The 23,464-nt window shown below is 45.6% G+C and overlaps 1 protein-coding gene across 1 annotated transcript in view; it reads left to right on the top strand.

Moving 5' to 3' along the window:
- The window catches only part of DNAH9 (dynein axonemal heavy chain 9), a gene marked incomplete at its 5' end in the record, with an annotated part of 325,490 nt that overhangs the window by 154,923 nt on the left and 147,103 nt on the right, over window positions 1-23,464 (top strand). The window contains 3 exons of the mRNA XM_077746719.1: window positions 11,806-11,971; window positions 13,621-13,723; window positions 14,522-14,761. Of these exons, the coding sequence (XP_077602845.1) occupies window positions 11,806-11,971; window positions 13,621-13,723; window positions 14,522-14,761 (509 nt within the window). The remainder of the gene's footprint in view (window positions 1-11,805; window positions 11,972-13,620; window positions 13,724-14,521; window positions 14,762-23,464) is intronic.

Raw genomic sequence — 23,464 nt, 5'->3', positions numbered from 1 at the left:
CGTGTGGCACTCCACCCTTCATGGTATTTCCGCTTCCCAGGCACCATGGGTAAAAATCATTCAGATGTGATGAGTTTTGAATGGCCTTACCTTTGTTTTTTAGTATAATTTAATTAGTTGTAAGCTTATCTAATTTTTTTGTTTATTTTTAATGTTTGTTTATTTTTGAGAGAGAGCAAGTGAGAAAATGGGAGGGACAGAGAGAGCGGGAGAGAGAGAATCTCAAGCAGGCTCCACACTGTCAGTGAGGGGCCTGACGGGGGCTCGAACTCAGGAACCGTGAGATTGTGACCTGAGCCGAAGGCAGAAGCTCAACCAGCTGAGGCCCCCAGACGCCCCCCAGGGCCTGAGCTCTTAACAGCAAGGTTATATTGCCTCCCTGGTAAGAAAATACTATGAAAACCGTAATAAACACTAGCTATCGTAACTACTACTGTTAGTGGTATCATTTGAGTATTCTGGAGTTCTCTAGAATCCTATTGTAAGGATTCTTCATGTAAACAAACGCTTTTAAATAGAGAGTGAAAGGGGCGCCTGGGTGGCTTAGTCGGTTAAGCGTCCGACTTTCACTTAGGTCATGATCTCGCAGTTCGTGGATTCGAGCCCCGCGTCGGGCTCTGTGCTGACTGCCAGCTCAGAGCCTGGAGCCTGTTTCAGAGTCCGTGTCTCCCTCTCTCTCTGACCCTCCGCTGCTCATGCTGTCTCTCTCTCTCTCTCTCCTTGAAATAAATAAAACATTAAAAAAAATTAAAAAATAAATAAATGGAGAGTGAAAATCCATAATCACGGAAACCAGCCTCTTGCATCGCCCGGACCTCTCACTCTTCTCCTGGGTCCCCAGCCGGGAAGATCTTCTCCTTCTGTCCTGGTGAAACACAGAATTTTCCAGAAGAGTCAGCCTGCTGTCAGGTGGAGCCAGGGTGATCCGGGCTGCCTCTGCAGCCGGACACAACACTCCTGGGTCCCGCTGGCTCCCTAGAGGCCTCTCGGTCCCTTCCGTCCTCCACACTAGGGGTGGACGAAGCTTCTGCTGTCCAGAAGCAGCTAGAAACTGGGGGGCAACCCAGAGCCCGAAAGTAGGAGCATAAAGGCCCCGAAGTCCACCCAGCAGAGCTCATACCCTTGACTCTGAAAAAAAAAAAATGCTGACTTCCCTTATGGCGGAGCATCTTGCCTCTTTCATTTGGTCACGGTCCAGACAACTTTGTTTATTTGGCCTCTCAGCCGAGAACGTTTTGGAAGCAACAAAATGGCGGGAGAAGGGTGCTAAGGATGCTTAGAGAAAGGGAACCAGGAACCTGGTGTCCCAGAGGACGTTTCTAAGAGGAGATTCTCCAAGGGCAGCTGCTCTGGCCTCGGACGAGAGGCAGGCTCTCCTCCCACCCACACATCCCGAGCCCAGCGCTCTCTCTGCAGCCCGTGTCTCCACTGCCTTTTGCGCCGCAGACCCTGCGTAGTGACGGAAAGATCCAGTGGGCTGTGGTGTGGTCTGCTTCCCAGGGCAGGTAGTACACCCAGACAGGTGCGCAAGACGTGTGTTTATAACGCATCTGAAGTGGCAAATGGTGGGAAGCAGACTAATTATCCGCACGATGAAGTGCTGAGAGCATTGTTACAGCGAAGAGGACATTCTGTATGAACAGGGTTGGAAGTACTTCCAAAGCTTTGTTGAACGGGAGAAGCAAGATACAGAAGAGCATAGATCATGCTCCAGAATGTGTCTTGTTTAAAAAGAGATAGATAGGGGCGCCTGGGTGGCTTAGTCGGTTAAGCGTCCGACTTTCACTTAGGTCATGATCTCGCGGTTCGTGGGTTCGAGCCCCGCGTCGGGCTCTGTGCTGACTGCCAGCTCAGAGCCTGGAGCCTGTTTCAGAGTCTGTCACTCCCTCTCTCTCTGACCCTCCCCTGCTCACGCTGTCTCTCTCTCCTAGAAATAAATAAAAAAACATTAAAAATATATATATATAAAAAGAGATAGATATCAGGGCACGTGGGTGGCTCAGCTGGTTAAGCGTCCGACTTTGGCTCAGGTCATGATCTCGCAGTTTCATGAGTTCACGTCCCACATCGGGCTCTGCGCTGATTGTGGAATCTGCTTGGGATTCTCTGTCTCCCCTACTCACACTGTCTTTGTCTCTCTCAAAATAAATAAATNAAAAGATATTTATATAAAACTATACGTATATATATATGTACGTATATATATGTATATATACATATATGCATATAAACATACATTATATACATACATATATATATATATCTATGCTCACATATCTATGCTTATATGTACTTAGAATATTTCAGGAAGTAAACACAATAAAGTGATCACAGCAGATGCCCCCGGCAAAGACAACTAGGTTCTAAGAACAAGGGAGGGAGATTACTTAAACTTTTTAGAAATTGTGAAGTATTTCAAGCCTGCAGAGAAGTACAGAAAATAGATAACAGATGCCTATGTACCCACCACCCAGATTTCACAGATGTTAAAATTTTGTCGTTTTGCTACGAATGTTAGCAGTAAGTGCAGCCAGCGCCCCACCCCCAACCATCTTCCTGCCCCTCACTGACCAAGTCCTAAAGTTCGTGTGTATCATTCCAACTTTACACCTTTTCTTAGGTTTTTAAATTCCAGGTAACACACAGTATAATACTAGTTCCAGGTGGAAGATGTAGCGATTCCACACTTCTATACGACACCCGGTGCTCAATACAAGTTCCCCCCTTAATCCCCACTTCCTGGTTCACCCACCCCCCAACCTCCTCCATCTGGTGACCGTCGGTTTGTTCTCTATGGTTATGAGTCTATTTCTTGGTTTGTCTCTCCTTTTTGTTTTTCCCCTTGGTTCATTTGTTTTGTTTCTTAAATTCTACATATGCGTGAAATCAGACGGTTTTTGTCTCTCTCTGACTTCTTTCACTTAGCATTAGACTCTCTCGCTCCATCCAGGTTGTTGCAAATGGCAAGATTTCATTCTCTTTTGTGGCTGAGTAATATTCCACTGTGTATATATACTACCTCTTTATCCGTGCATCAGTCGATGGAAACGGGCTGTTTTCCTCGTTTAGCTACTATCTATCTAAGCCGTAGATAACGCTGCTATAAACATCAGGATGCCTGTATCCCTTTGAATTAGTATCTTTTGTATTCTTCGGATAAATACCTAGTAGTGCGACTGCTAGTTCGTAGGGTATTTCTACCTTTAACTTTTTGAGGCACGTCCACACTGTTTTCCGGAGTGGCTGCACCAGTTTGCATTCCCACCAACACTGCAAGAGGGTTCCCCTTTGTCTGCACCCCGTAAACACCTGTTGTTTCTCGTGTTGCTGATTTTAGCCATTCTGGCAGTTGTGAGGGGATACCGTGGTTTTGATTTGTATTTCCCTGATGATCCGTGATGTCTTGCAAAACGGATTAAAGACCCAAGTGTGAGACCTGAAACCATAAAAGTCCTCGGGGAGAACACGGACAGTAACCTCTTCAACATCAGCCGCAGCAACTTCTTTCTAGATACATCTCCTGAGGCAAGGGAAACAAAAAAATAAGCTGTTGGGAGCTCATCAAAATAAAAAGCTGCACAGCCAAGGAAACAATCAACAGAACTAAAAAGGCAGCCTACTGAATTGGAGAAGGTATTTGCAAAGGACACATTCATTAAAGGGTTAGCATCCAAAATACATGAAGAATTTCTAAAACTCAACACCTAAAAAAAACCCCTAAATAATCCAGTACAAAGTGGGCAGAAGACATGAATAGACATTTTTCCAAAGAAGACATCCAGACAGCTTCTTGTATCCGAAGAATACAAAAGATGCTAATTCAAAGGGATACAGGCATCCTGATGTTTATAGCAGCGTTATCTACGGCTTAGATAGATAGTAGCCAAACGATGAAAACAGCCCGTTTCCATCAACTGATGCACGGATAAAGAGGTAGTATATATACACAGTGGAATATTACTCAGCCACAAAAGAGAATGAAATCTTGCCATTTGCAACAACCTGGATGGAGCGAGAGAGTCTAATGCTAAGTGATTAGCAGACCCATGAAAAGATGCAAACTTACAATTTTAATATATACACGTACCCATAAAAATACACAGCATTGGGGCGCCTGGGTGGCTTAGTCGGTTGAGCGTCCGACTTTCGCTTTGGTCATGATCTCGCGGTTCGTGGGTTCGAGCCCCGCCCGCGTCGGGCTCTGTGCTGACTGCCAGCTCAGAGCCTGGAGCCTGTTTCAGTCTGTGACTCCCTCTCTCTCTGACCCTCCCCCGCTCACACTGTCTCTCTCTCTCTCCTAGAAATAAATAAAACATTAAAAAAAAATACACAGCATTGTGTTGTGTTTACATTTTAAATATACATCATACTGTAAGTTCCTTGGGTAACTTACTTTTTTTAATCGTTATCTGTTTCAATACATGTAAATCTATTTCATTGGTTTTCATAGCTGTGTAGAATTCCATTGTATGAATAAACCACAGTCCATTTACCCATTCTCCTACCAAAGGCAGTATATTTTTTTTTTGCCATTTTCCCTTTAAAAATGCATTGTTGAGTTATAATTGACATATAACACACGGCACATATTAAAGTATAACAATTTGGGGACGTCTGGGTGGCTCAGTCAGTTAAGCATCCTACTCTTGATTTTGGCTCAGGTCATGATCTCAGGGTTCGTGGGTTCAAGCCCCCACATTGGGCTCTGCACTGACAGCACAGAACTTGCTTGGGATTCTGTCTCCCTCTCTCTCTGTCCCTCTGGCGCTCACACACTCACATTCTCTCCCTCTCAAAAATAAACAAACATTCAAAAATAACAATAAAGCAAACAAGTTGATAAGCTTTGAAATACTTACACACCCTTGATATCATCACTCACAATTGAAATGACGAGCAAGTCCATCACCTCTGAAAGTTGGTGTTCCTTTGCATTCCCTCCCTCCCTGCCCTTCCACCCTGCCCGTGCCTAGGCAACAGCTGACCAGTTTCTGCCGCAGTCGGTTAGTTTGCATTTTCTAGAATTGCCTATAACGGAGTCACACAATACCTGCGCTTTTTTGTTTGTTTGCTTGTTTGTTTTTGGTCTGGCTTTTTTCACTCGGCATGATTTGAGATTTGTCGCTGTTGTTGAGTATATCAATAGTTCATCCTTTTCGTTTTTGAATAGCAAGATAAAATATGTGAAACACTCAGAATGAGTCCTAGCATACAATGAGTGCTTAGTAAGTGGCAGCTGTTACTATAGTAATATTAAAATCCATCCTGATTTTAAGAATCCGTGAATACTATGCGATAATTTCTAAGCCCCCAGTGCCAAACCATAAAGAACCCAAGTAAACCTTTTTTGCTTGGAAAGGGGGTTCAACTTCAACTATACTAAAACAAAAATAATGTTGGGGAGCCTGGGTGGCTCAGTCCGTTGTGTGTCCGACTTCGGCTCAGGTCATGATCTCGTGGTTCGTGGGTTCGAGCCCCGCGTTGGGCTCTGTGCTGACAACTCAGAGCCTGGAGCCTGCTTCGGATTCTGTGTCTGTCTCTCTCTATGTCCCTCCCCTGCTTGCTCTCTCGCTCTCTCTCTCTCTCTCAAAAATAAATAAAAGCGTTAAAAAGTTTTTAAAACAAAAATAATGTTTTGGTAAGAAAGGTCCTGACTTTCAAATGGGCACTAGCCCTGCCGGTCAGTTCATGGAGGTCTGCAGGGGGAATTACATGGTTCACTCATCTGCTAGCCCATCAGATGCCCCGTTTCTCAAAATCAGATGTTCTTTTATAGAGGAAGCATCTGCTTGATACCCCCTGCACCTCTCATGTCTTTCATTTCTTCCAGCTCTGGCGTCTCTACCAAGGACATTTCTAAACGCAGGCCCAGTACTGTCTTAAGTACAAATGGGGTTGTGTTTCAAGGCATTCACGGGGCTCAAGAGTGTAGGCAACACATGCTTTATGTAATGTTTATACTGTGCCAAACCTTGGGCTAAGGGTCTTACCCCTTTCTTTAGTTCATTTAACCCTCCACAAATGATGAGACCATGTCAGCAACGCCTTTGCACACAGCAGGGAATCTGACAGTGATGACGTGAACGGAATTTGTTTCTCGTGCAGCAAGAAGTCTTGAGGTTGGCATTTGCCAATGCGAAATCCGTGGCTCAGTGATACCAGTGCTACAACATCTCTTCTCTTAGCTTCTCCCTCAGGTTGGCAAAATGGCTGCTTTACCTGCCATCACATCTGCATTCCCAATGGAAAAAAAGAAAAAGATAAAGGGGAGAGTTAGTGCCCGTGTCAGGAAACGAGCGCTCTCCAGGAACCCCAATGACGTATACGTGTGTCTTCTTGTTCAGAACTGTGTCACGTGGCCACCCCGGCTGGAAAGTGACTCAGTAGGATTTTGGAAACGGTGTCCATCACAGATCTGATAGTCTCTGTTTTTGCAAGATGAGAAAATGAGGCTTAGGGGTGTTAAGGGACTTGCCTGAAAGTCACGTGATGAGTTGAGAGCCAAGCGGTCTTATTTCACGGTGCTGTAGCGGCCTGCAGCTTTGATGAGCTGCTGGGTCATACTTCTTGCTTTCCATGCGACAATGCCCACTTTGCTTCCGTTCCTCTGATATCCAGAGCACGTGGATATCTTTCCCTTTGATAGTAAATCAAATCAGCCCTTCAGGCCGTCGTCAAAACACTCAGATTCCAACTGACTTCTCTCCAGCGGCCGCCCAAAGCACAGATCAAGAACACTAAACCCTCACGTCGAGAGAGGCGTCACGAGAGGCAGGGTCCCCCCTTCCTCCTCTTCTTCTAAACCCCACAGACCTGCTGCAATGCTTTCATTTCCTTTGCTGAATTACAATTTAATGATCCACCCTTGGCTTGACGGATGGTCAGGATGAGAAAAGGTAACTTTTGAGTTACTGTTACATTTCCTGTGAACCACCCCCCCCCCCCGCCCCATTGAAGATGTGCTCATTCTGTAGCCTGGTATTCCTTTAGTACGTATCCCTGATACGTGCCGCTAGAATGTAGCGCCTGGGAATTTTTTTTTTTTGCATACAAAATTAGAAGTGGGTTTGTACCAGTGATCCAGGATGACGGGGTTGCTGTAATTAAACACAGGTTTGGTTCTGAGATCTCAGGTAAGCGGGTCATAAAGGACAGGGTGAGATACAGTTTTCTTTGGTTATAGTAACGGTGTTCTCCTGGATGATGGGTCCAATTATGTTTCTTTTCCTGTATTGCTTTGGAATCCCTGGTTAGTCTCCTTTAATTGGCCCATTTTATGTCTACTCAAATACTTGAAGCCTCTCTTGTACTTTTAGAAAATATAGGTAATTTGGGGCACCTGGGTGGCTCTGTTGGTTAAGTGTCTGACTTCTGATTGCACAGTTCATGGGTTCGAGCCCTGCATTGGGATCTGTGCTGACAGCTAGCTCAGAGCCCCGACCCTGCTTCAGATTCTGTGTCTCCCTCTCTCTCTCTGTCCCTCATGCTCTCTCTCTCGCTCTCTCGCTCTCAAAAATAAACATTAAAAAAAAACTTTTTAAAAGAAAATATAAGTAATTTTAAGACTAAAAGAATTTGCAATGACCTTTAGACAAGATAGTCTAAAAGACGAAAAAGAGAAGCAAAGAAATGGACCAAGGCATCAATGGACTTGTATTTGTAGCATAAAGAGAGGAGGCAAAAGATGATGCTCTTCACAATTCCAAATCCTCTTACCATCCACCTGCAATTTAAATCATTCGTTGAACAAATATTTGAGCTCTTAATTACACTAATTAGATCGGAGCTCAGGCATCTGAATCTTCGTGTGATGTGAATCTCTGTAACCTATTCATTAAAAGTTTGAGGTTTACAGGACCCGAAAAGATGTGATCAAACCCTCAAGATCAGAGGAGCCTCACGCTTACAGCTCATCCACCTGCCTTAATGTCTTACACAAGGGAGATGACATGAAATTAAATCATGAAAGATCCATCACCTCCTTGGGCCAGGTGCTCGGCTCAGGATAAGCAGAGGTAGCTTCAGAGTATAGGAAAAAAATGGAATACGGCATACATTTCAGATGACAGAGAAACCACTCCATAAATTTTGGTGCCTCCAAGTTATGGGACACAGTGCAGCCATTAAAATCATATTTTAGGAAGATATGTTATCATACAATGTTTATAATATGTGGACTAACGAAATGTGTGTGTGTGTACATATATATACACACACACACAAGCAGAATATGCAGCACAGATTTTGTAAAGGAAAAACCGAACAGACGAAATAGAATGTAATCCACCAAAATATTGAAAATAATGGCTTCCGTGAGGTGATCGAATTACAGGCAATTTCCATTTTCGTCATTCTGATTTTCTACGTTTCTTAGTCTTTATATAATGAATATGTATTATTTTTACAATCTCGCAGAGCATGATTATACTTGGAAAGAATACATGCAAAGTCCTTACAGTGAAAGGGAAATGTCCTAACACATGAAAAACTAGATAATGTGGAAGGCAAATCATTCAAAGCCGACGAGAATCAGTGTAAAGTGAGATGTGATTAGTTACTCACGGTCTCTGTCAGGAAATGTGGTCAGGTAGTGAGTTCACTGAATCAGGGAGTTTCTAAGCGCAGAAGCCACCTTGTGTTGTTTAAGGAATTTGCAGTGCCAACAACATGAGGCAACCCTGGTTAGCATCCCGGCTTGGCCACTCAGTGGTTGTAGGGCGTGGGATGGGAGTCCTTTATTTTCTCTAAACCTCTTGCTTCTCTAGAGCAAGTAGGGGAGGGGCAGATAAGGGCGGGAGAGAGAGAGAGAGAGAGAGAGAGAATCCCAAGTAGGTTCTGCACTGTCAGCATGGAGCCTGGCGTGGGGCTCGAACCCTTGAACCCACTCATTTGTTAAAAGGTTTTTAATGCATCATGGGGCTGCTCTGAGGGGCTGCTCAGCAATGACGTGCATGTAACGGGCTCCATGTAGAGCTGGGTCCTCAGCGTTGCCCCACAGAGGAATGGATGCCCTACTCCGAGCTCAGAGACCGGAAGAATCTGTGGGACAGGAAGGGTCAGGGGCAGCCATAAAGGGGGGCTGGGGTGTGAGGGCTTGCCTACAAGAGTCTCGCCCTGGGTGCTACGCAAGGTGCATTAGCATCAGTATCTACAGACCTGGGTGATTGGCAGCAAGGTATGCAAACTGTGCCTTAGCCTCTATTTTCTTAATTACGAAATGAGGATAATATATCTTTCCTTGCTATTCCTGGAGCTTATCACTTGTTCCTTCCTTGATGTCACAAATGTCTTTCAAACAACCTACTGTGTGCTAGATAAAAAAGCAGAGAAAGATTCCTGTCCTCATGGAGTTTATAGTGCAGAGGGGGTAAGATAATAGGCATGATAAATAAGTAGAATATATGGAATTTTAAGTGGTGATGCGTGTCACAGAGAAGAATGAAGCAGGCACAGAGAACCGGGCTGAGGGGTGAATTCTGGCTAGTGGCCAGGCAAGGGCTCGCTGAGAGATGGCATTTGAGCAGGTTAATGCCTGACGGAAGTGAGGGAGTAAGCTCTGTTGGCGTTTGGGAGAAAGGATTACAGGCAGGGAAGGCAGCAGCCAGAGCAAAGGCCCTGTGGCAGTGAATGTGCCAGAACGGGATGGCTGGAGCAGAGAGAGTGAACAGGGCAGCCTCACGAGAGAAAAACGGAGATGCCGGGTTTGTGGACGTAACCACACTGGCTTTTGCCCCAGGTGCGTTGTAAGCAGGAGACTGTAGCTAAGAGATCAAGGGCGAAAGCAGGGAGGCCCCTTAGGAGGATGTCATGATTAGCAGGTGAGAGCCACTGGGCAAAGGGCGGTCGCGGTGGAGACAGCGAAATGAGATAACAGATGGGAACCCGCTTGGAAAACGCACTTGCCCTTCGACTGCACGATGGTGTTGCAATATTGCNGGGCCAAAATATGGGCTTGACCGTCAGGACTTGCAGTGATGCAGGATGTAGCGTGGGGGGGTGGGGGGGGTGGGGACCACAGGTCTCTGCACATCTCTCTCATTGGACGCCGTCAACTCAAGCCCATCAGTTTCTCCACTTGTGCCTAGAAAGTCACTTCCTGCCGTTCCATCTGAGATGTGAGTTGCAACAGCACTTGGCCAAGTAGGGATCGAAACTCAGCAGCCTCCTGTTAGGATGATTCATTGCATTCCAAGCCCACTTCTTGCAAACTGACATGGTTTTCTCCTCAACGATCCTTCAGAAGCGTAAAGAGAGCTTAATGGATCCGGATTAGAGGGGTCTGCTTCATTCCAGGGGTTGATTTGAATATCCCTCCTTTGCAGGGAGGAGAAAACAAGTCTTCCCAAGAAGAGAATTTACCAGAAGGACTGTTCTCCAAAACATGTCCTTGGCAGCCCATTAATTATATTTCATTTTGACAGATCCTCGTATATAGTTGTTATATCTTTAGGGGGAGAAAGGTGTCGGGTGATTAATGGGTTGATAGTGTATGTTAATTGGATGCTAATTAAATTTAAATCTAATTCGTATTTGAAACACTTAATTTAACTCAGGGACCAGAAAATTAGAATATTCAAGCTTCTTGCAGGGACTTGTCTTCCTCTCTGTCACCTCCAAATGTCTGTTGACACTTCTTCCTTGCTTACAAACTTGTTTTTCAAGAGAAGGACTCGCAGTTCTTAGAGCTTCCATCCATAATAAGAAGTGTCGCTTCTTGCGGTACATATTTAATTGCTTTTTTGGGGGGCGCGGTGGGGAAGTGCATGTGCCTCCACTCTGTTACTTAGGTTTGTTCTAAACAAGTCCCCCAGGCTAGACCGCGGTGCTGTTTGAAGAAACGCCTCCCAGTCTGTACTTAAGTCTCCGGGAAGGCATGGAGATGCTCTCTTAGGGGCCTGATAACCAGAAGGCAGCAGAGAAGCCCTTGGCTTCTGGGCAGTTCTCTGAGGCTGTTCCTGTTCCCCTCAGGAGGTGGGCCCTCTGAGAAAACTGCTGAAAAAGAATCCAATAGCTCCTGTTTTTGGTTTTAATGATATGTATTTATTTTGGGGAGAGAGAGAAGGAGAGCGAGGATCCCAAGTAGGCTCGGCGCTATCAGCACAGAGCCCAACGCGGGGCTCGAACCCACGAACCACGAGATCATGACCTGAGCCAAAGTTGGACATTTAACGGACTGAGCCACCCAGGCGCCCCTAGTAGCTCCTGTTTTATACGTCAGTGGAAGGGCCCCCCCCCCCATATGGGAGCCGCAGCCTTCACACTCCTGTGCTGTCTCAGCCCAAGAGGGCGAGTCTCCCCAGAATCTGATTATTTGTAGCTTTCCTTGAGGGTAGAGGGCCAAGCCTTGAGTCTGTGAAGGGATCCTCTGTTTCAACTCCATAAGCAAAGAAAACTGGGGATCAGAGGGACGATCGAAGGAGCGTGGGCTCCGAAATTTAACCGCTCCGGACTTGGACCCTGACCTCACCTTAGAGAACTATCTTTGTTCTTCTGAGCCTCCGTTTCCTCCTCTGTAAAATGGGATGATAAGACCGGTCGGGCGCTGGTGTTGCAAGAATTAAATGAGATCGTACGCTTCTGCAGAAACCCAAGACGATGCACGCGTGGGGAGGCGTTGGGGGCCTGACCGATGCGGTCACCCTCAGTGCCGGGTGGGCTCCAGCTCCGCCCCTGGTCCCGTAGGCGCCACGATTTAGCGGCCACTGCTGCTGTCTGCCGGCCAGTGCGCACCGCCCCACGCTTGTCCTGGTCTTGGCACTGGCATCTGAGATTCGAACCTCCCTCACTAAGTGGCTCTCTCCTCAGCTGTCCTGGAGAAGCCTCTAGAAAAGAAGGCCGGCAGAAACTATGGCCCCCCAGGCAGCAAGAGGCTGATCTATTTCATCGATGACATGAACATGCCTGAGGTGGATGCCTACGGGACCGTGCGGCCCCACACCATCATCAGGCAGCATCTGGACTATGGCCACTGGTGAGAACACACGTGCAAAGGGCCTGGGGCCCGCAGGCGGGGGGGGTGGTTAAGGGGGCAGGCCTAAGGCGGGGCTGAAGGCTGCTCTGCTAGAGCCACAAACCACAGTTTAGTGCTGGATGAGAATCCCCATGGCAAACCACATTCCTCACGGGACTCTGTCTCCCAGGGGGGGCACTTTTAGCCCCGGGCATTAATGCCTACGTGGGAAGTTTGTTCAGGGAAGATACTGAGCTCTTATCTGAGGAAAAAAGTCTACTTTTTCCCCTTCATCATTCACCTCAAAAGTTGCCTTCTCCAACCCTCCAAAGCAGAATTAACGTCTCCTCTCCCCTGTGTGGCCCCATGGCCCTGAGCGGGTATTTCAGTGATAACCACTAACATCGCTGTGTGGTGCACATCCGTCCGCAGGTCTTGACAGCTTCTGTCTCTTTCAGAGCAGCTAATAGGGTCCGATCTTGTCTCTGGCAACAGCGTAAGTGTTTATGGAAAAACATCTGAACTTGCCAGAAAAAAAAATACCAAAAAAAAACCCCAAAAAACAGCTCCGTGATTGGAGAGGACTTTGGCTCACCTTCCTGCCTCACGTTGAATTAGCTGCTGAGAATTCAGAGGGGGACTTGGGAGAGAAGGATGATTGTGATGGGGACCTAAGTTGCCTTTCAGTCATTGCTAACATCCTCACGGGTACATCCCCGCCCAGTGTGCACCCCAGCCTCTGGGCGGCTCCACTACACCGGAGCGGATCAGTCCGGCACACGAGTTCTACTTTAGATCCGTGGTCGTAAGCCTAAAGCGAGCAGAAGAAGCTCTCTGCAAACGCACCCTGTTGCCTCAGTGTGTTTGCATTTCCCCCTCTCAGAAATGGCTATGTCGGACCTTCTGTCTGTTCTCAGACTCCCCACCCCACCTCCGCTGGTGACCATGGGCGCCATCTTTGTTTCCTGCTTCCCTAGGTGTACAGCTTACTTGTTTCCCTGAGTGTCCTTTCCACCCTCCTCCTGACACACCTTCCTTGAGGCTGAATCACCAGCATCTTGATTCTATTCTCCCACCCCCACCCCACCCCTCGTGTCCTGATTAGCTCCTTCTCGTCAAAGTTGAGACTCGCCTAGATTTCTTCTATCACATTCAAAAGCATGACTTTCTAATGAATGACCCGTTCTCTCTTCCCACCTGGCCGAATATCTCTACTTCCACCTTCCTGCTTTCTTCACCACCGTTGACTCCACTCCCTGGTTTTTCTTTCCTCCACTTTACCAAACGGTTCCGGCTCAACTACTAACTATCTTTATGTAAGATCTAACAGACCCTTTGGGTCACTGTCTTTCTGATTCTCTTTGACCGCTCTTTCCTCTTGGAAGTACCAACTTCCTTTGCCTTCTGGGGTGCCGCATCCCCATAATGTTTCCCTACCTCTTAGTCCATCATTATGGCTTCTTTTTTCTGTGCTCCTTCCAAAGATATTGGATCTCTTGGGATTTGGGTCCAGACTCTTGTCTTTTTCCAATCTCTACCAGTAGGTCTAGGCTTTTTTTTTTTTCTCCACCAAGCACATGAACGATAGAATACATCCCACCTCACCTTGGTAAGGCACCCACCTGCCTGAGCCCTCACCCAGCTCTCCCTGTGGTGTCTGACTGCTCCAGGTATGACCGGAACAAGCTGTCCCTGAAGGAGATCAGGAATGTGCAGTATGTGTCGTGTATGAACCCCACTGCGGGCAGCTTCACCATCAACCCACGGCTTCAGGTATGGAAGAGAGCCTTGTTACCTGAGTCCTAAATTGGGGCGCCTGGGTGGCTCAGTCAGTTGAGCGTGTGACTTTGGCTCAGGTCATGATCTCGCGGTTTGTGGGTTTGAGCCCCGCGTCGGGCTCTGTGCTGACAGCTAGCTCAGAGCCTGGAGCCTGTTTCTGATTCTGTGTCTCCCTCTCTCTCTCTGACGCTCCCCTGTTCACGCTGTCTCTCTCTCTCAGAAATAAAAATAAATTTAAAAAAAGAAAAAGAACAACCTGAGTCCTAAATAAATACTAGCTCACGAGGGCCCATGTCCCTCAATGACAAGTAGTAAGTGGCCCTTCCCCTCCCCGTCCAGCCTCTTAAAGTGGTGAATCATATAGGATGCTGACTTGCATTTATAGGGGTTGGACAGAGAAACTCCTAGACCCAGAGCCATGAAGCTTCTAGAGCTGGAAGGAGTCATAGAATCTGCCTGGAAGCTCATTCTTTGGAGTGGGAAAACATCAGAGAGATGAAATGATTCTCCCAAGGTCATGGGGATATTCAGGGTCAAATCCTGGTTTGAACTCAGAGCGTCTGAGCCCAAATTCCATTCTTTGCCTACTATACTAGCATCTCCGACTAAAGGTGCAAATCCCGTATTCCCCCATCTTTGAGGTCCACCCTAAGTTTGGGTCCAGCGTGAGAAGTGTGATTAGAATATAGAATCCAAAGCCCTTATAAGAATTCCTCTTTGTTCTACCCAAATCCCCAAGAGGTGATCTTGACTCTGACCCCTGCCCCGGCCATGGCCTGTTCTCTCGTACAGCGACACTTTGCCGTGTTCGCCCTCTCCTCCCCTGGGGAAGATGCCCTGGCCTCCATCTACGGCACCATCCTGACTCAGCACCTTAAGCTTGGACACTTCCCGGAGTCGCTGCAGAAATCCAGCCCCCAGCTCATCAATCTGGCCCTCACCTTCCACCAGAAAATCGCCACCACATTCCTACCCACAGCGATCAAGTTCCACTACGTCTTCAATCTCAGAGACCTCGCCAACATTTTCCAGGTGAGTCCAGCTGTGCAGAGACATGCATGAAAGGCTTGCTGGTGACCTGGTCCCTTCCATTCTTGGTAAAACAACAGTTAGTGCCAAACTCTCAGGCAAAGGCACGGTTCGTACGGAATCGCGAATGCGGTCAGGTAAATGGCGCTATGGGATACACGAGGAGGGACCTCAACCAGGTGGAGTTCTATTTGCCCATGACCTTGTTTCCAAGGATGCATTTGTGAGGTGGTTCCTTCGGGTTGGAGGAGGCTCAGCATCTTGAAGAAAATGCTATGTACTGATTCCATCATGCCCAGGAATGAAGGGAAGGGAAGGGAAGTGAAGGGAAGGGGGAAGGGAAGGGGGGAAGGAATGAAGGGAGGGAGGAAGGAAGGAAGGAAGGAAGGAAGGAAGGAAGGAAGGGAGAGAAAACTACTTTGAAGGCCCTGGTGGTATACCATGGTTCTTGGGAGCAAAAAGTATGTCCCCCCAAATCACGTGGGATAGATCTTCCTGAAAAAACCATGACATAGTGTTCCTAAGGTAGCATCAGCCAGCCCCTGGGAGGCCTCTGCCTTCAAACTCCAGCCTCCTTTCCAGGCCACAGCCATTGCAGATTCTTCTAGTTCTTTCTCCTCTGCATCACAATGGCCTGTCTCTACCCATTGCCTTCAGTTGCTTGGCTCTTCACTGTCAAAATCTCCAGAGGGCAACACAGCCAAGCCCAGCCCCCTCTTCCTCTCAGGGTGGAGTCCGCAACTTTCCCAACCTGGACAAGAATATGCAGAGACTACTTTTCAGAGATGCCCCTTCCTCCCCGACAACAGCGGGAAGGATGCCCTTTTTTTTTTTTTTTTAAAGATTTTTTAAAAATGTTTTATTTATTTCTGAGAGAGAGAGACAGCGTGAGCAGGGGAGGGTCAGAGAGAGAGGGAGACACAGAATCGGAAGCAGGCTCCAGGCTCTGAGCAAGCTGTCATCACAAAGCCTGACACAAGGCTCGAACTCACAAACCGTGAGATCATGACCTGAGCTGAAGTCGGACGCTTAACCGACTGAGCCACCCAGGCCTCTGGGTGCCTAAAGGGATGGATGCCCTTTACGCTGAGCAGAGGCCATGCCTCTAGGGGGCTGTCAACGTAATCAAGGAGTGAGGCGTCACCCTCTGCGGTCAGCGCCACGTATTTGGAATTAATTCCCCAGGGCGCTGCCTGTCCAGATCCCGAGGACATAGGGCCTGCATGGTCCAGCCAGGACCATTGGTCATAAAGAGCAGCAGTCTTCTAACCATTAATTCAGAGATCCGAGAACTGTGTTCCCCAGTGGCTTCACCTAATGGTGAAGACACTGAGCTTCCTGTGAGGACAAATCTCTGAGAACACATTTCTGCTATCTCTGAATAAAAATGAGGAAACAGAGATTTTGTAGATTTTCCTAGGAGCGCACAGCCAGCCGGCGAAGGACCTGGGTCTTTGGGTTCCTGACCGGGACCTCATTCCTGCACACCATTCTGTCTTCCTCACCCACACTTCCGATGATGGGACGAAGCATAAGGTAGTTCAGGCAGCAAGAAAGACCCCGCCCAAGGCTGCGAAGCCTTCCGGTCTGTGTCCCTGAGGCCAGCACGATGGCAAAGTTTGCGCCTGCCCGCTGTTGTCCCTCCTCTNTGTCTCCCTCTCTCTCTGACCCTCCCCTGCTCACACTCTCTCAAAAATAATAAATAAACATTAAAAAAGGACAGATCATTTGAGGCTAGAGTGGATCCTCATAAAATCTCCAATGTTGGTCTTTAGCAGTTACCGAGCGTGGTCCTGAGCCTTTAACATCTATTAGTGAATAATTTAATCCTCACAACCACCGTGTGAGACAAAACACCGATTATTTCCACTTCGGAAAGGACTCACTGCCACAGACAAATCAAAGACCTTTTTTTAAAAAAAAAATTTTTTTTAATGTTTTTTATTTCTGAGAGAGAGAGAGAAGGCAGTGTGAGCAGGGGAGGGTCAGAGAGAGAGGGAGACACAGAATCCGAAACAGGCTCCGGGCCCTGAGCTGTCAGCACAGAGCCCGACGTGGGGCTCGAACCCACGAACCGTGAGATCATGACCTGAGCCGAAGTCGGATGCCAACCGACAGAACCCCCCAGGCGCCCCCAAGGACCTTGAACGTGACCCCATCACTGGGTAGGCAGCATCACCGACCTCCCAGACTAGAATGTTCAGCTCTCCTGGGCAGGTAACCCGGGCCGCAAGGGCTCTGAGGAAGGACGACTCTAGTCCAGCCTTATTTTTGGCTTTGTTTTGTTTTCTCGTTGATGTTTTAAAAGTATCGTCGACCTGCCATTGTATTATATTAGTTTCAGGTGTGCGGTCCCGCGATTTGACATTGACATTACAACACACTCACCACCATAGTCCAGCCTCGTTTCAGTGGCAGCCAGCGTACTGTCAAGGAAGCTCCAAGGAGGGGGGAGGTTTGGTGTGGGGGCAGCGTCTCCGGTTCCCCCTGGCCTGTTTCGTTGCCCGGCTCAGCCAGGCCGAGTGGCAACCCCTGGGGCCCTGTTTGGCCGCCTCTCTCAGTCTACCCGCTGTCAGCCACCTGCCAGCATGGTGGGAGAACAGACCCCCCAACACACACACTGGAGTGCCAGCCTCCCTGCAAGCAGCCAGCCCCTCGCCCTCCTCCTCCAGAGGGGAGTTTTGGGCTCCTGGCTTGACCACAGCCTCCCCTGCCTACTTGTCTAAAGGCTTGATAAGCACCTGGGGGGAGGGGGGTGTCTGAATGCCTGGTAGGAGCCAGGCATCGTCTCCACTGCGTGTAGAGTCATTGAGCTCAGTAACTGAGATCCTCTCTGCATCTCCCTCTCTCCGTCCTGATCACGACACGATCTGAGACAGCTCCGAGTGGCAGAAATCCTCAACCCCTCCCATCTCGATGCCACACGTGACTACGGCAGGGCAGAACTGGGGCTTGACGTGCTCACGCGGACTCGGCCCTTAACTGCCGGCCCTCCTGAGGGTTCGGCTTTCCCCGGGCTTACCAACTCCAAGTGGTAGGAAACCTCCCTGTAAGAGACAGTCCAGGAAGTTAGGGTTCCTGGTGGCTGCATCTTTCTGCCGTCTGCATCGCACACACGGCTCATGCCTAGGAGGGCGAAGATGGAGAGAGGCCGAGATGGGGGGGTCGGGGGGAGGCCAAGGGACCTAATGGAATTTCTTTCATTTTTAAAAATCAGCTTTTATCAGAGCACAGCATACAAGTAGGAAAGCACACAAGTCGTAAGCACACAGCTTGGTTAGTTATCACAAAGTCATCACACCTACGTAACCACAAGAAATAGAGCAAGATCTTTAGGTCAAGAAATAGGGTATTTCCATGGGGCGCCTGGGTGGCTTAGTCGGTTAAGCGTCCGACTTTCGCTTAGGTCATCATCTCGCGGTTCGTGGGTTCGAGCCCCGCGTCGGGCTCTGTGCTGACAGCCAGCTCAGAGCCTGGAGCCTGTTTCAGAGTCTGTATCTCCCTCTCTCTCTGACCCTCCCCTGCTCACTCTGTCTCTCTCTCTCTCTGTCTCTCTCTCTCTCTCTCCTAGAAATAAAATAAAAATATTAAAAAAAAAAAGAAAAAGGAACAGGGCACTCCCGGCATCCCCTCCTCTCTCCCTTCCCTTTGGTTTTTCTTCCCCTCCCAGAGGTAAATACCATCTGGACCTCTAACTCCATACGTTCTTTCAGCCCGTTTTCAGACTTTACGAAAATAGACTCATATGGCAAATACTAATTTGTATCTTTGTTCAATAATGCATTTTTATTTATATGTACAATCCTGTTATTGGTTAAAAAAAAATACTAGTAACAAGAATTTCTTTCTTTCCAATCCTTAAATCTTCCAATTTCTTTTTCTTGTCCTATTGTGCTGGCTACAGCCATCAGTACGACGTTGAAGAGAAGTTGTGAGAACCGCCTCTTGTCGCGTTCCGAATTTTAGTGGGGGAAGAGATTTTCATAGTGGATGATTAAGTGTGATGCCTCCTTTAGGTTTTCGTGGATGCTGTTTGCCGGATAAAGAAAATCTCTGCCGGTGTATAGTCTCCTAAGAGTTTTAACCATGAATGTATGTTGAAACTTAACTGATTTTTCTGTAGCTCTTATGTTGATTTTCTTCTGTTTCTGCGAACGTGATAAGTTACACTGATTATGTTGAACCTTAGATCACCTTTGCATTCCTATAATCAACCCAACTTAATCGCCACATGTTGAGCCTTTTATATATTGCTGGATTCCATTCTCTATTTTTTTTTTTAACATTTATTTATCTTGAGAGAGAGAGAGCGAGCGAGCGAGCAGAGTAATGGCAGGAAGGAAGGAGAGAGAAAATCCCAAGCAGGCTCCACGTTGTCAGTACAGAACCCAATGTAGGGTTCAATCTCATGAACCGCGAGATCATGACCTGAGCCAACATCAAGAGTCGGAGACTTAACCGACTGAGCCACCCAGGTGCCCCTCCATTTGCTGTTTTTAATATCTTTTTTCCACCTCTCTTAATAAGATTGTCCTGTAATTTTCCTTCCTTCCATATTCTAAGGTTATGAAGTTCTCATAAAGTGCATTGGGAAGTGGTCTCTCTTTTCCTACGTTCTGGAAGATTTTGTAAAACACTGAGGAGCCTTCCTTAAATGTCAGAAAAATTTACTTAGGAAGCCATCTGGAGGCTTTTTGTGGCAGAGCTCATGCTCTGAGTTCAACTTCTTTCATACATATTAGACAATTCAGATTTTCTGTCTCTTCATCTGTCGGTTGTGGTAAGAAGTCAATGTCCTCAGTTGCTGACTTATTAGCATACAGTCATTTATAATGTCCTGTGATTGTCTTTTAGATGTCTGTTGTATCTGGCATCATGTCCTTTTTCTTAAACTGGATACTGATTCTTTGTGCCTTTTTTGATTTTCTCTTTTTCTCTTTTATCAGGCTTCCTAAGGAGTTATCAATTCTGCTAATCTTTTCAAAGAAACTGAAGTGTATATCAATTTTTTTACCTTATTTGCTGTGTCTATTTGATATCTACTTTTATATTATTAATACTCTTTAAGATAATTTTCATACTTTAGGTTTGTGATGAGTTCTCCTTTTTCTAACTTGATGTGGCTACTTAGATCATCAGTTGTCAGCCTTTTAGCTCTTCTAAACATTCATTTTAAGGCTATGAATTTATCACTAATTATGCCATGTATCATGAAAGGTTTTATATGTTGTATTTTTATTATCATTCACATCATAACATTTCTTAATTTCCCCTGTGATTTCTCCTTTAGCTCATGGGATATCTGGAAGTGTACTGCTTTGTTTTTCAAAATTTAGAGATTTTCTACTTACCTTTCCCTTGTTGACGCTCAGCTTAAGTTCCACCGTTTCAGAAAATATATTCAATTATTTTATTCCTTTGAAATTTGTTGACATTCACTTTATGTCCCAAGATATGACCAATGTGCACTTTTTGAGTAGTGCATTCTTCAGATGCTGAGCATAGTTAAATCAATATGTCAGTTAGGTCAAACTTGTAAATCATGTCATTGGAATACCTTATATCCCTACTGATTTTTTTGACTTTTACTTCTGTCCATTTCTAACAAAGGTATGCTAAAATCCCCCACTGTTACTGTGAACATGTCCATTTCTCCTTTTATTTCTGTCATATTTGCTTTGTATATTTTGAAATAATGTTATTAGGTGCACATGCATTTAGAATTAGTATAGCAACCTAGTGGACTGCCTTTTTCCTTATTATTAAATAAATACACTGCTTTATTTCTAAAAATGGCTGTTGCTTTCAAGTCAATTTTGTATAGCAACGTGGCTACTCCACATTATTTTAGTCAGTATCTTCATGCTTTATTGTTTTCCAATTTCTATTCCAGCCTTTTTTTCCCCTTATTTTTAAGGTATATCTCCTGTAGGCAACACACAGTTGGATTTTTTTATTTTTATTTTTAATTAATTATTTTTTAATGTTTTATTTATTTCTGAGAGAGAGAGACAGCATGACCAGGGGAGGGTCAGAGAGAGAGGGAGATACAGAATCTGAAACAGGCTCCAGGCTCTGAGCTGTCAGCACAGAGCCCTGCGCGGGGCTCAAACCCACGAACAGTGAGATCATGACCTGAGCCAAAGTCGGACACTTAACCAACTGAGCCACCAAGGCGCCCTGACAGTTGGATTTTTTAAATCTAGCCTAATAATCATCGCCTTTTAATTAAAATGTGTAATTCATTCATATTTGATATTATTTTATATAATAATATATTTAGGATTAAATCTACGTTACATTGTTTGTTTTTAATACGTTCTACCTAATCTGTGTTTTCTTTCCCCTTGTTTTGTGTATTCTATCAAACTAATTACCTTTTATTTTTATTTTCTTCCCTCCTAGTATGTAATACATCTTTTTATTCTTTCTTCTTTTATAAATTAGTACTTTATCAGTTGCAAGGGTCTTGGAACAATTTATATCCCTCCCAGCTTTATTTTATTCTTATTTTTAAAATTCAGTGTATATTGAAAACCCACAGTCCATTAATATTTTTGTTTTCATCAACATTTACTTAGATTTACTCACACATTACTCTTCCCATTGCCTCATCCCTCCTGTATTTCCATTCTTCCATTTGGAATCATTTTCATTCTGTCTGAAGAACTCCTTTAGTTTTTAGTGATTTTATATCTGCTAGAAAGTAATCTCTCCATTTTTATTTAACTGAAAATGCATTTATTTCTTATTTTTTAAAAGAATATGGGAGAAGGTGGCAGCGGAGGGGCCTGGGTGGATCAGTCAGTGAAGTGTCTGACACTTGATCTCAGCTCACATCTTGATATCAAGGTTTTGAGTCCCAGCATGGAGCCCAATTAAAAGGAGAAGGAGAAGAATTATTCATGGAGGGGGTTTAGAATTCTAGCTTGGCAGCTATCTTTTTTTTTTTTTCCCCAACTTTTCAAAGGTATCATTCTACTGTCTCTGGCTTTCATTGTTTCCATCGAGAAATTATCTGTTAAGTCTTCATTTTCCTTTGACAATACACATATTTTTTTTTACTTGCCTACTAAAGATTTTCTGTTTGTCTTTGATTTTCAAAAATTTCACTGTTACGCCCAAGATGTTGAAGTGGTATTTTTTGTCTTTATCCTGCTTAGTGTTTGTAGCACCTTTGAATCTGGTTTGATGTCTTGTCTTTTCAATTTTTTTTTTGTTTTATTTTAGAGAAGTCATAGCCAGTATCTTTTCAAATGTTGTTTCTTCTTCTCTATTCTTCTAGTATCCTAAGGCAAGCATATGAGACCTTGTCACTGTGTCTCTTATGTCCCTTATGCTCTTTCTTTTTTCTCTTTGTGATTCAATTTGGATGTTTTGTACCACTCGCTCTACCTATCCACTCATTCTATTTTCAATTCTGTCTATTCTGCTCTCAACCCCCTTGATTAAGTTCTTAATTTCGGTAACTGTAATTTGGGGTAATTTTTAATTTGACAATTTCCATTTGATTCATTTTTTAAGTTTATTCATTTTTAGAGAGAGAATGAGTATATGCGTGTGTGTGCACACATGCGCATGCACACAAGGGAAGCACAGAGAGAGAGGTGGAAAGAGAATCCCAAGCATTCTCTGTGCTGAGTAGACCTCACAACCATGAGATCACAACCTGAGGACCCCTGATTCATTTTTAAAGGCTCCAGTTCTTTAATGAAATTCTTTACCTGATGCCCCCGATTTCTTGGTCATATCAAAGTTTGTTAAAGTTTGGGTCTGATCATTCCAATACCTAGATCTTCTGTGGGTTGGGATTTTTTCTTGATTTGGTCATATCTCCTGGTTATTTCCAGTAATTTTTGTTTGATCGCCAGGCATGAGGAGTTTTAAAATATGCAGGGGTGCCTGGGTGGCTTTGTCAGTTAAGCATCCAGCTCTTGGTTTCAAGTCAGATCATGATCTCCTGGGTTCATGAGTTCAAGCTCTGAGTCAGGCTCCATGCTCTCAGGACAGAGCTTGCTTGGGAGTCATATATTCATATTTCTCTCTCTCTCTCTCTCTCTCTGTTGGTCTCTCTCTCTCTCTCTGTCTCTAAATAAATTACTTGACTAAAAAAGAGAGAAAATGCTCAGATAATTTGAGGGTTTACATGATGATATTTTCCTTCAGAGATTACATACTTCTGCTTCTGGAAAGTAGATACCAGGAACTGAGGAGATTGAAATTGGGCTGGGTTGTTTTTGAGGACTGAATGATTTGTGACTCACTCATACTCCTAATGTATCACCATTTGAGAAGCTCCCTTGGGTCCCCTTCTTGATGATCCCTGAACTTCCCTTGAGTCCTCACTGCCTTGGTTACTCCCTAATGCCTCTAAAAAGATGAAGCTTTAAAGAGAAGTTCCTCGGGGTGCCTGGGTGGCTTAGTCGGTTAAGCGTCTGACTTTCGCTTAGGTTATGATCTCGTGGTTTGTGGGTTCGAGCCCCGCATCGGGCTCTGTGCTGACTGCCAGCTCAGAGCCTGGAGCCTGTTTCAGTCTGTGACTCCCTCTCTCCCTGACCCTCCCCTGCTCACGCTGTCTCTCTCTCTCTCTCTCCTAGAAATTAACAAAAAAAAATTAAAGATAAGTTCCTCATCTTTTGTAGTTGACTTCAGTGGATTGTTGTGTAATCAGGTCTTCTGCCACGACTAAAAGCAGAAATCTTGATG

Source organism: Crocuta crocuta, unplaced genomic scaffold (assembly GCF_008692635.1).
Source record: "Crocuta crocuta isolate KB4526 unplaced genomic scaffold, BGI_CrCroc_1.0 scaffold139, whole genome shotgun sequence".
Taxonomy (NCBI): Eukaryota; Metazoa; Chordata; class Mammalia; order Carnivora; family Hyaenidae; genus Crocuta; species Crocuta crocuta.
The sequence above is the reverse complement of the archived record's forward strand: the minus strand, read 5'-3'. Positions and strand labels throughout refer to the sequence as shown.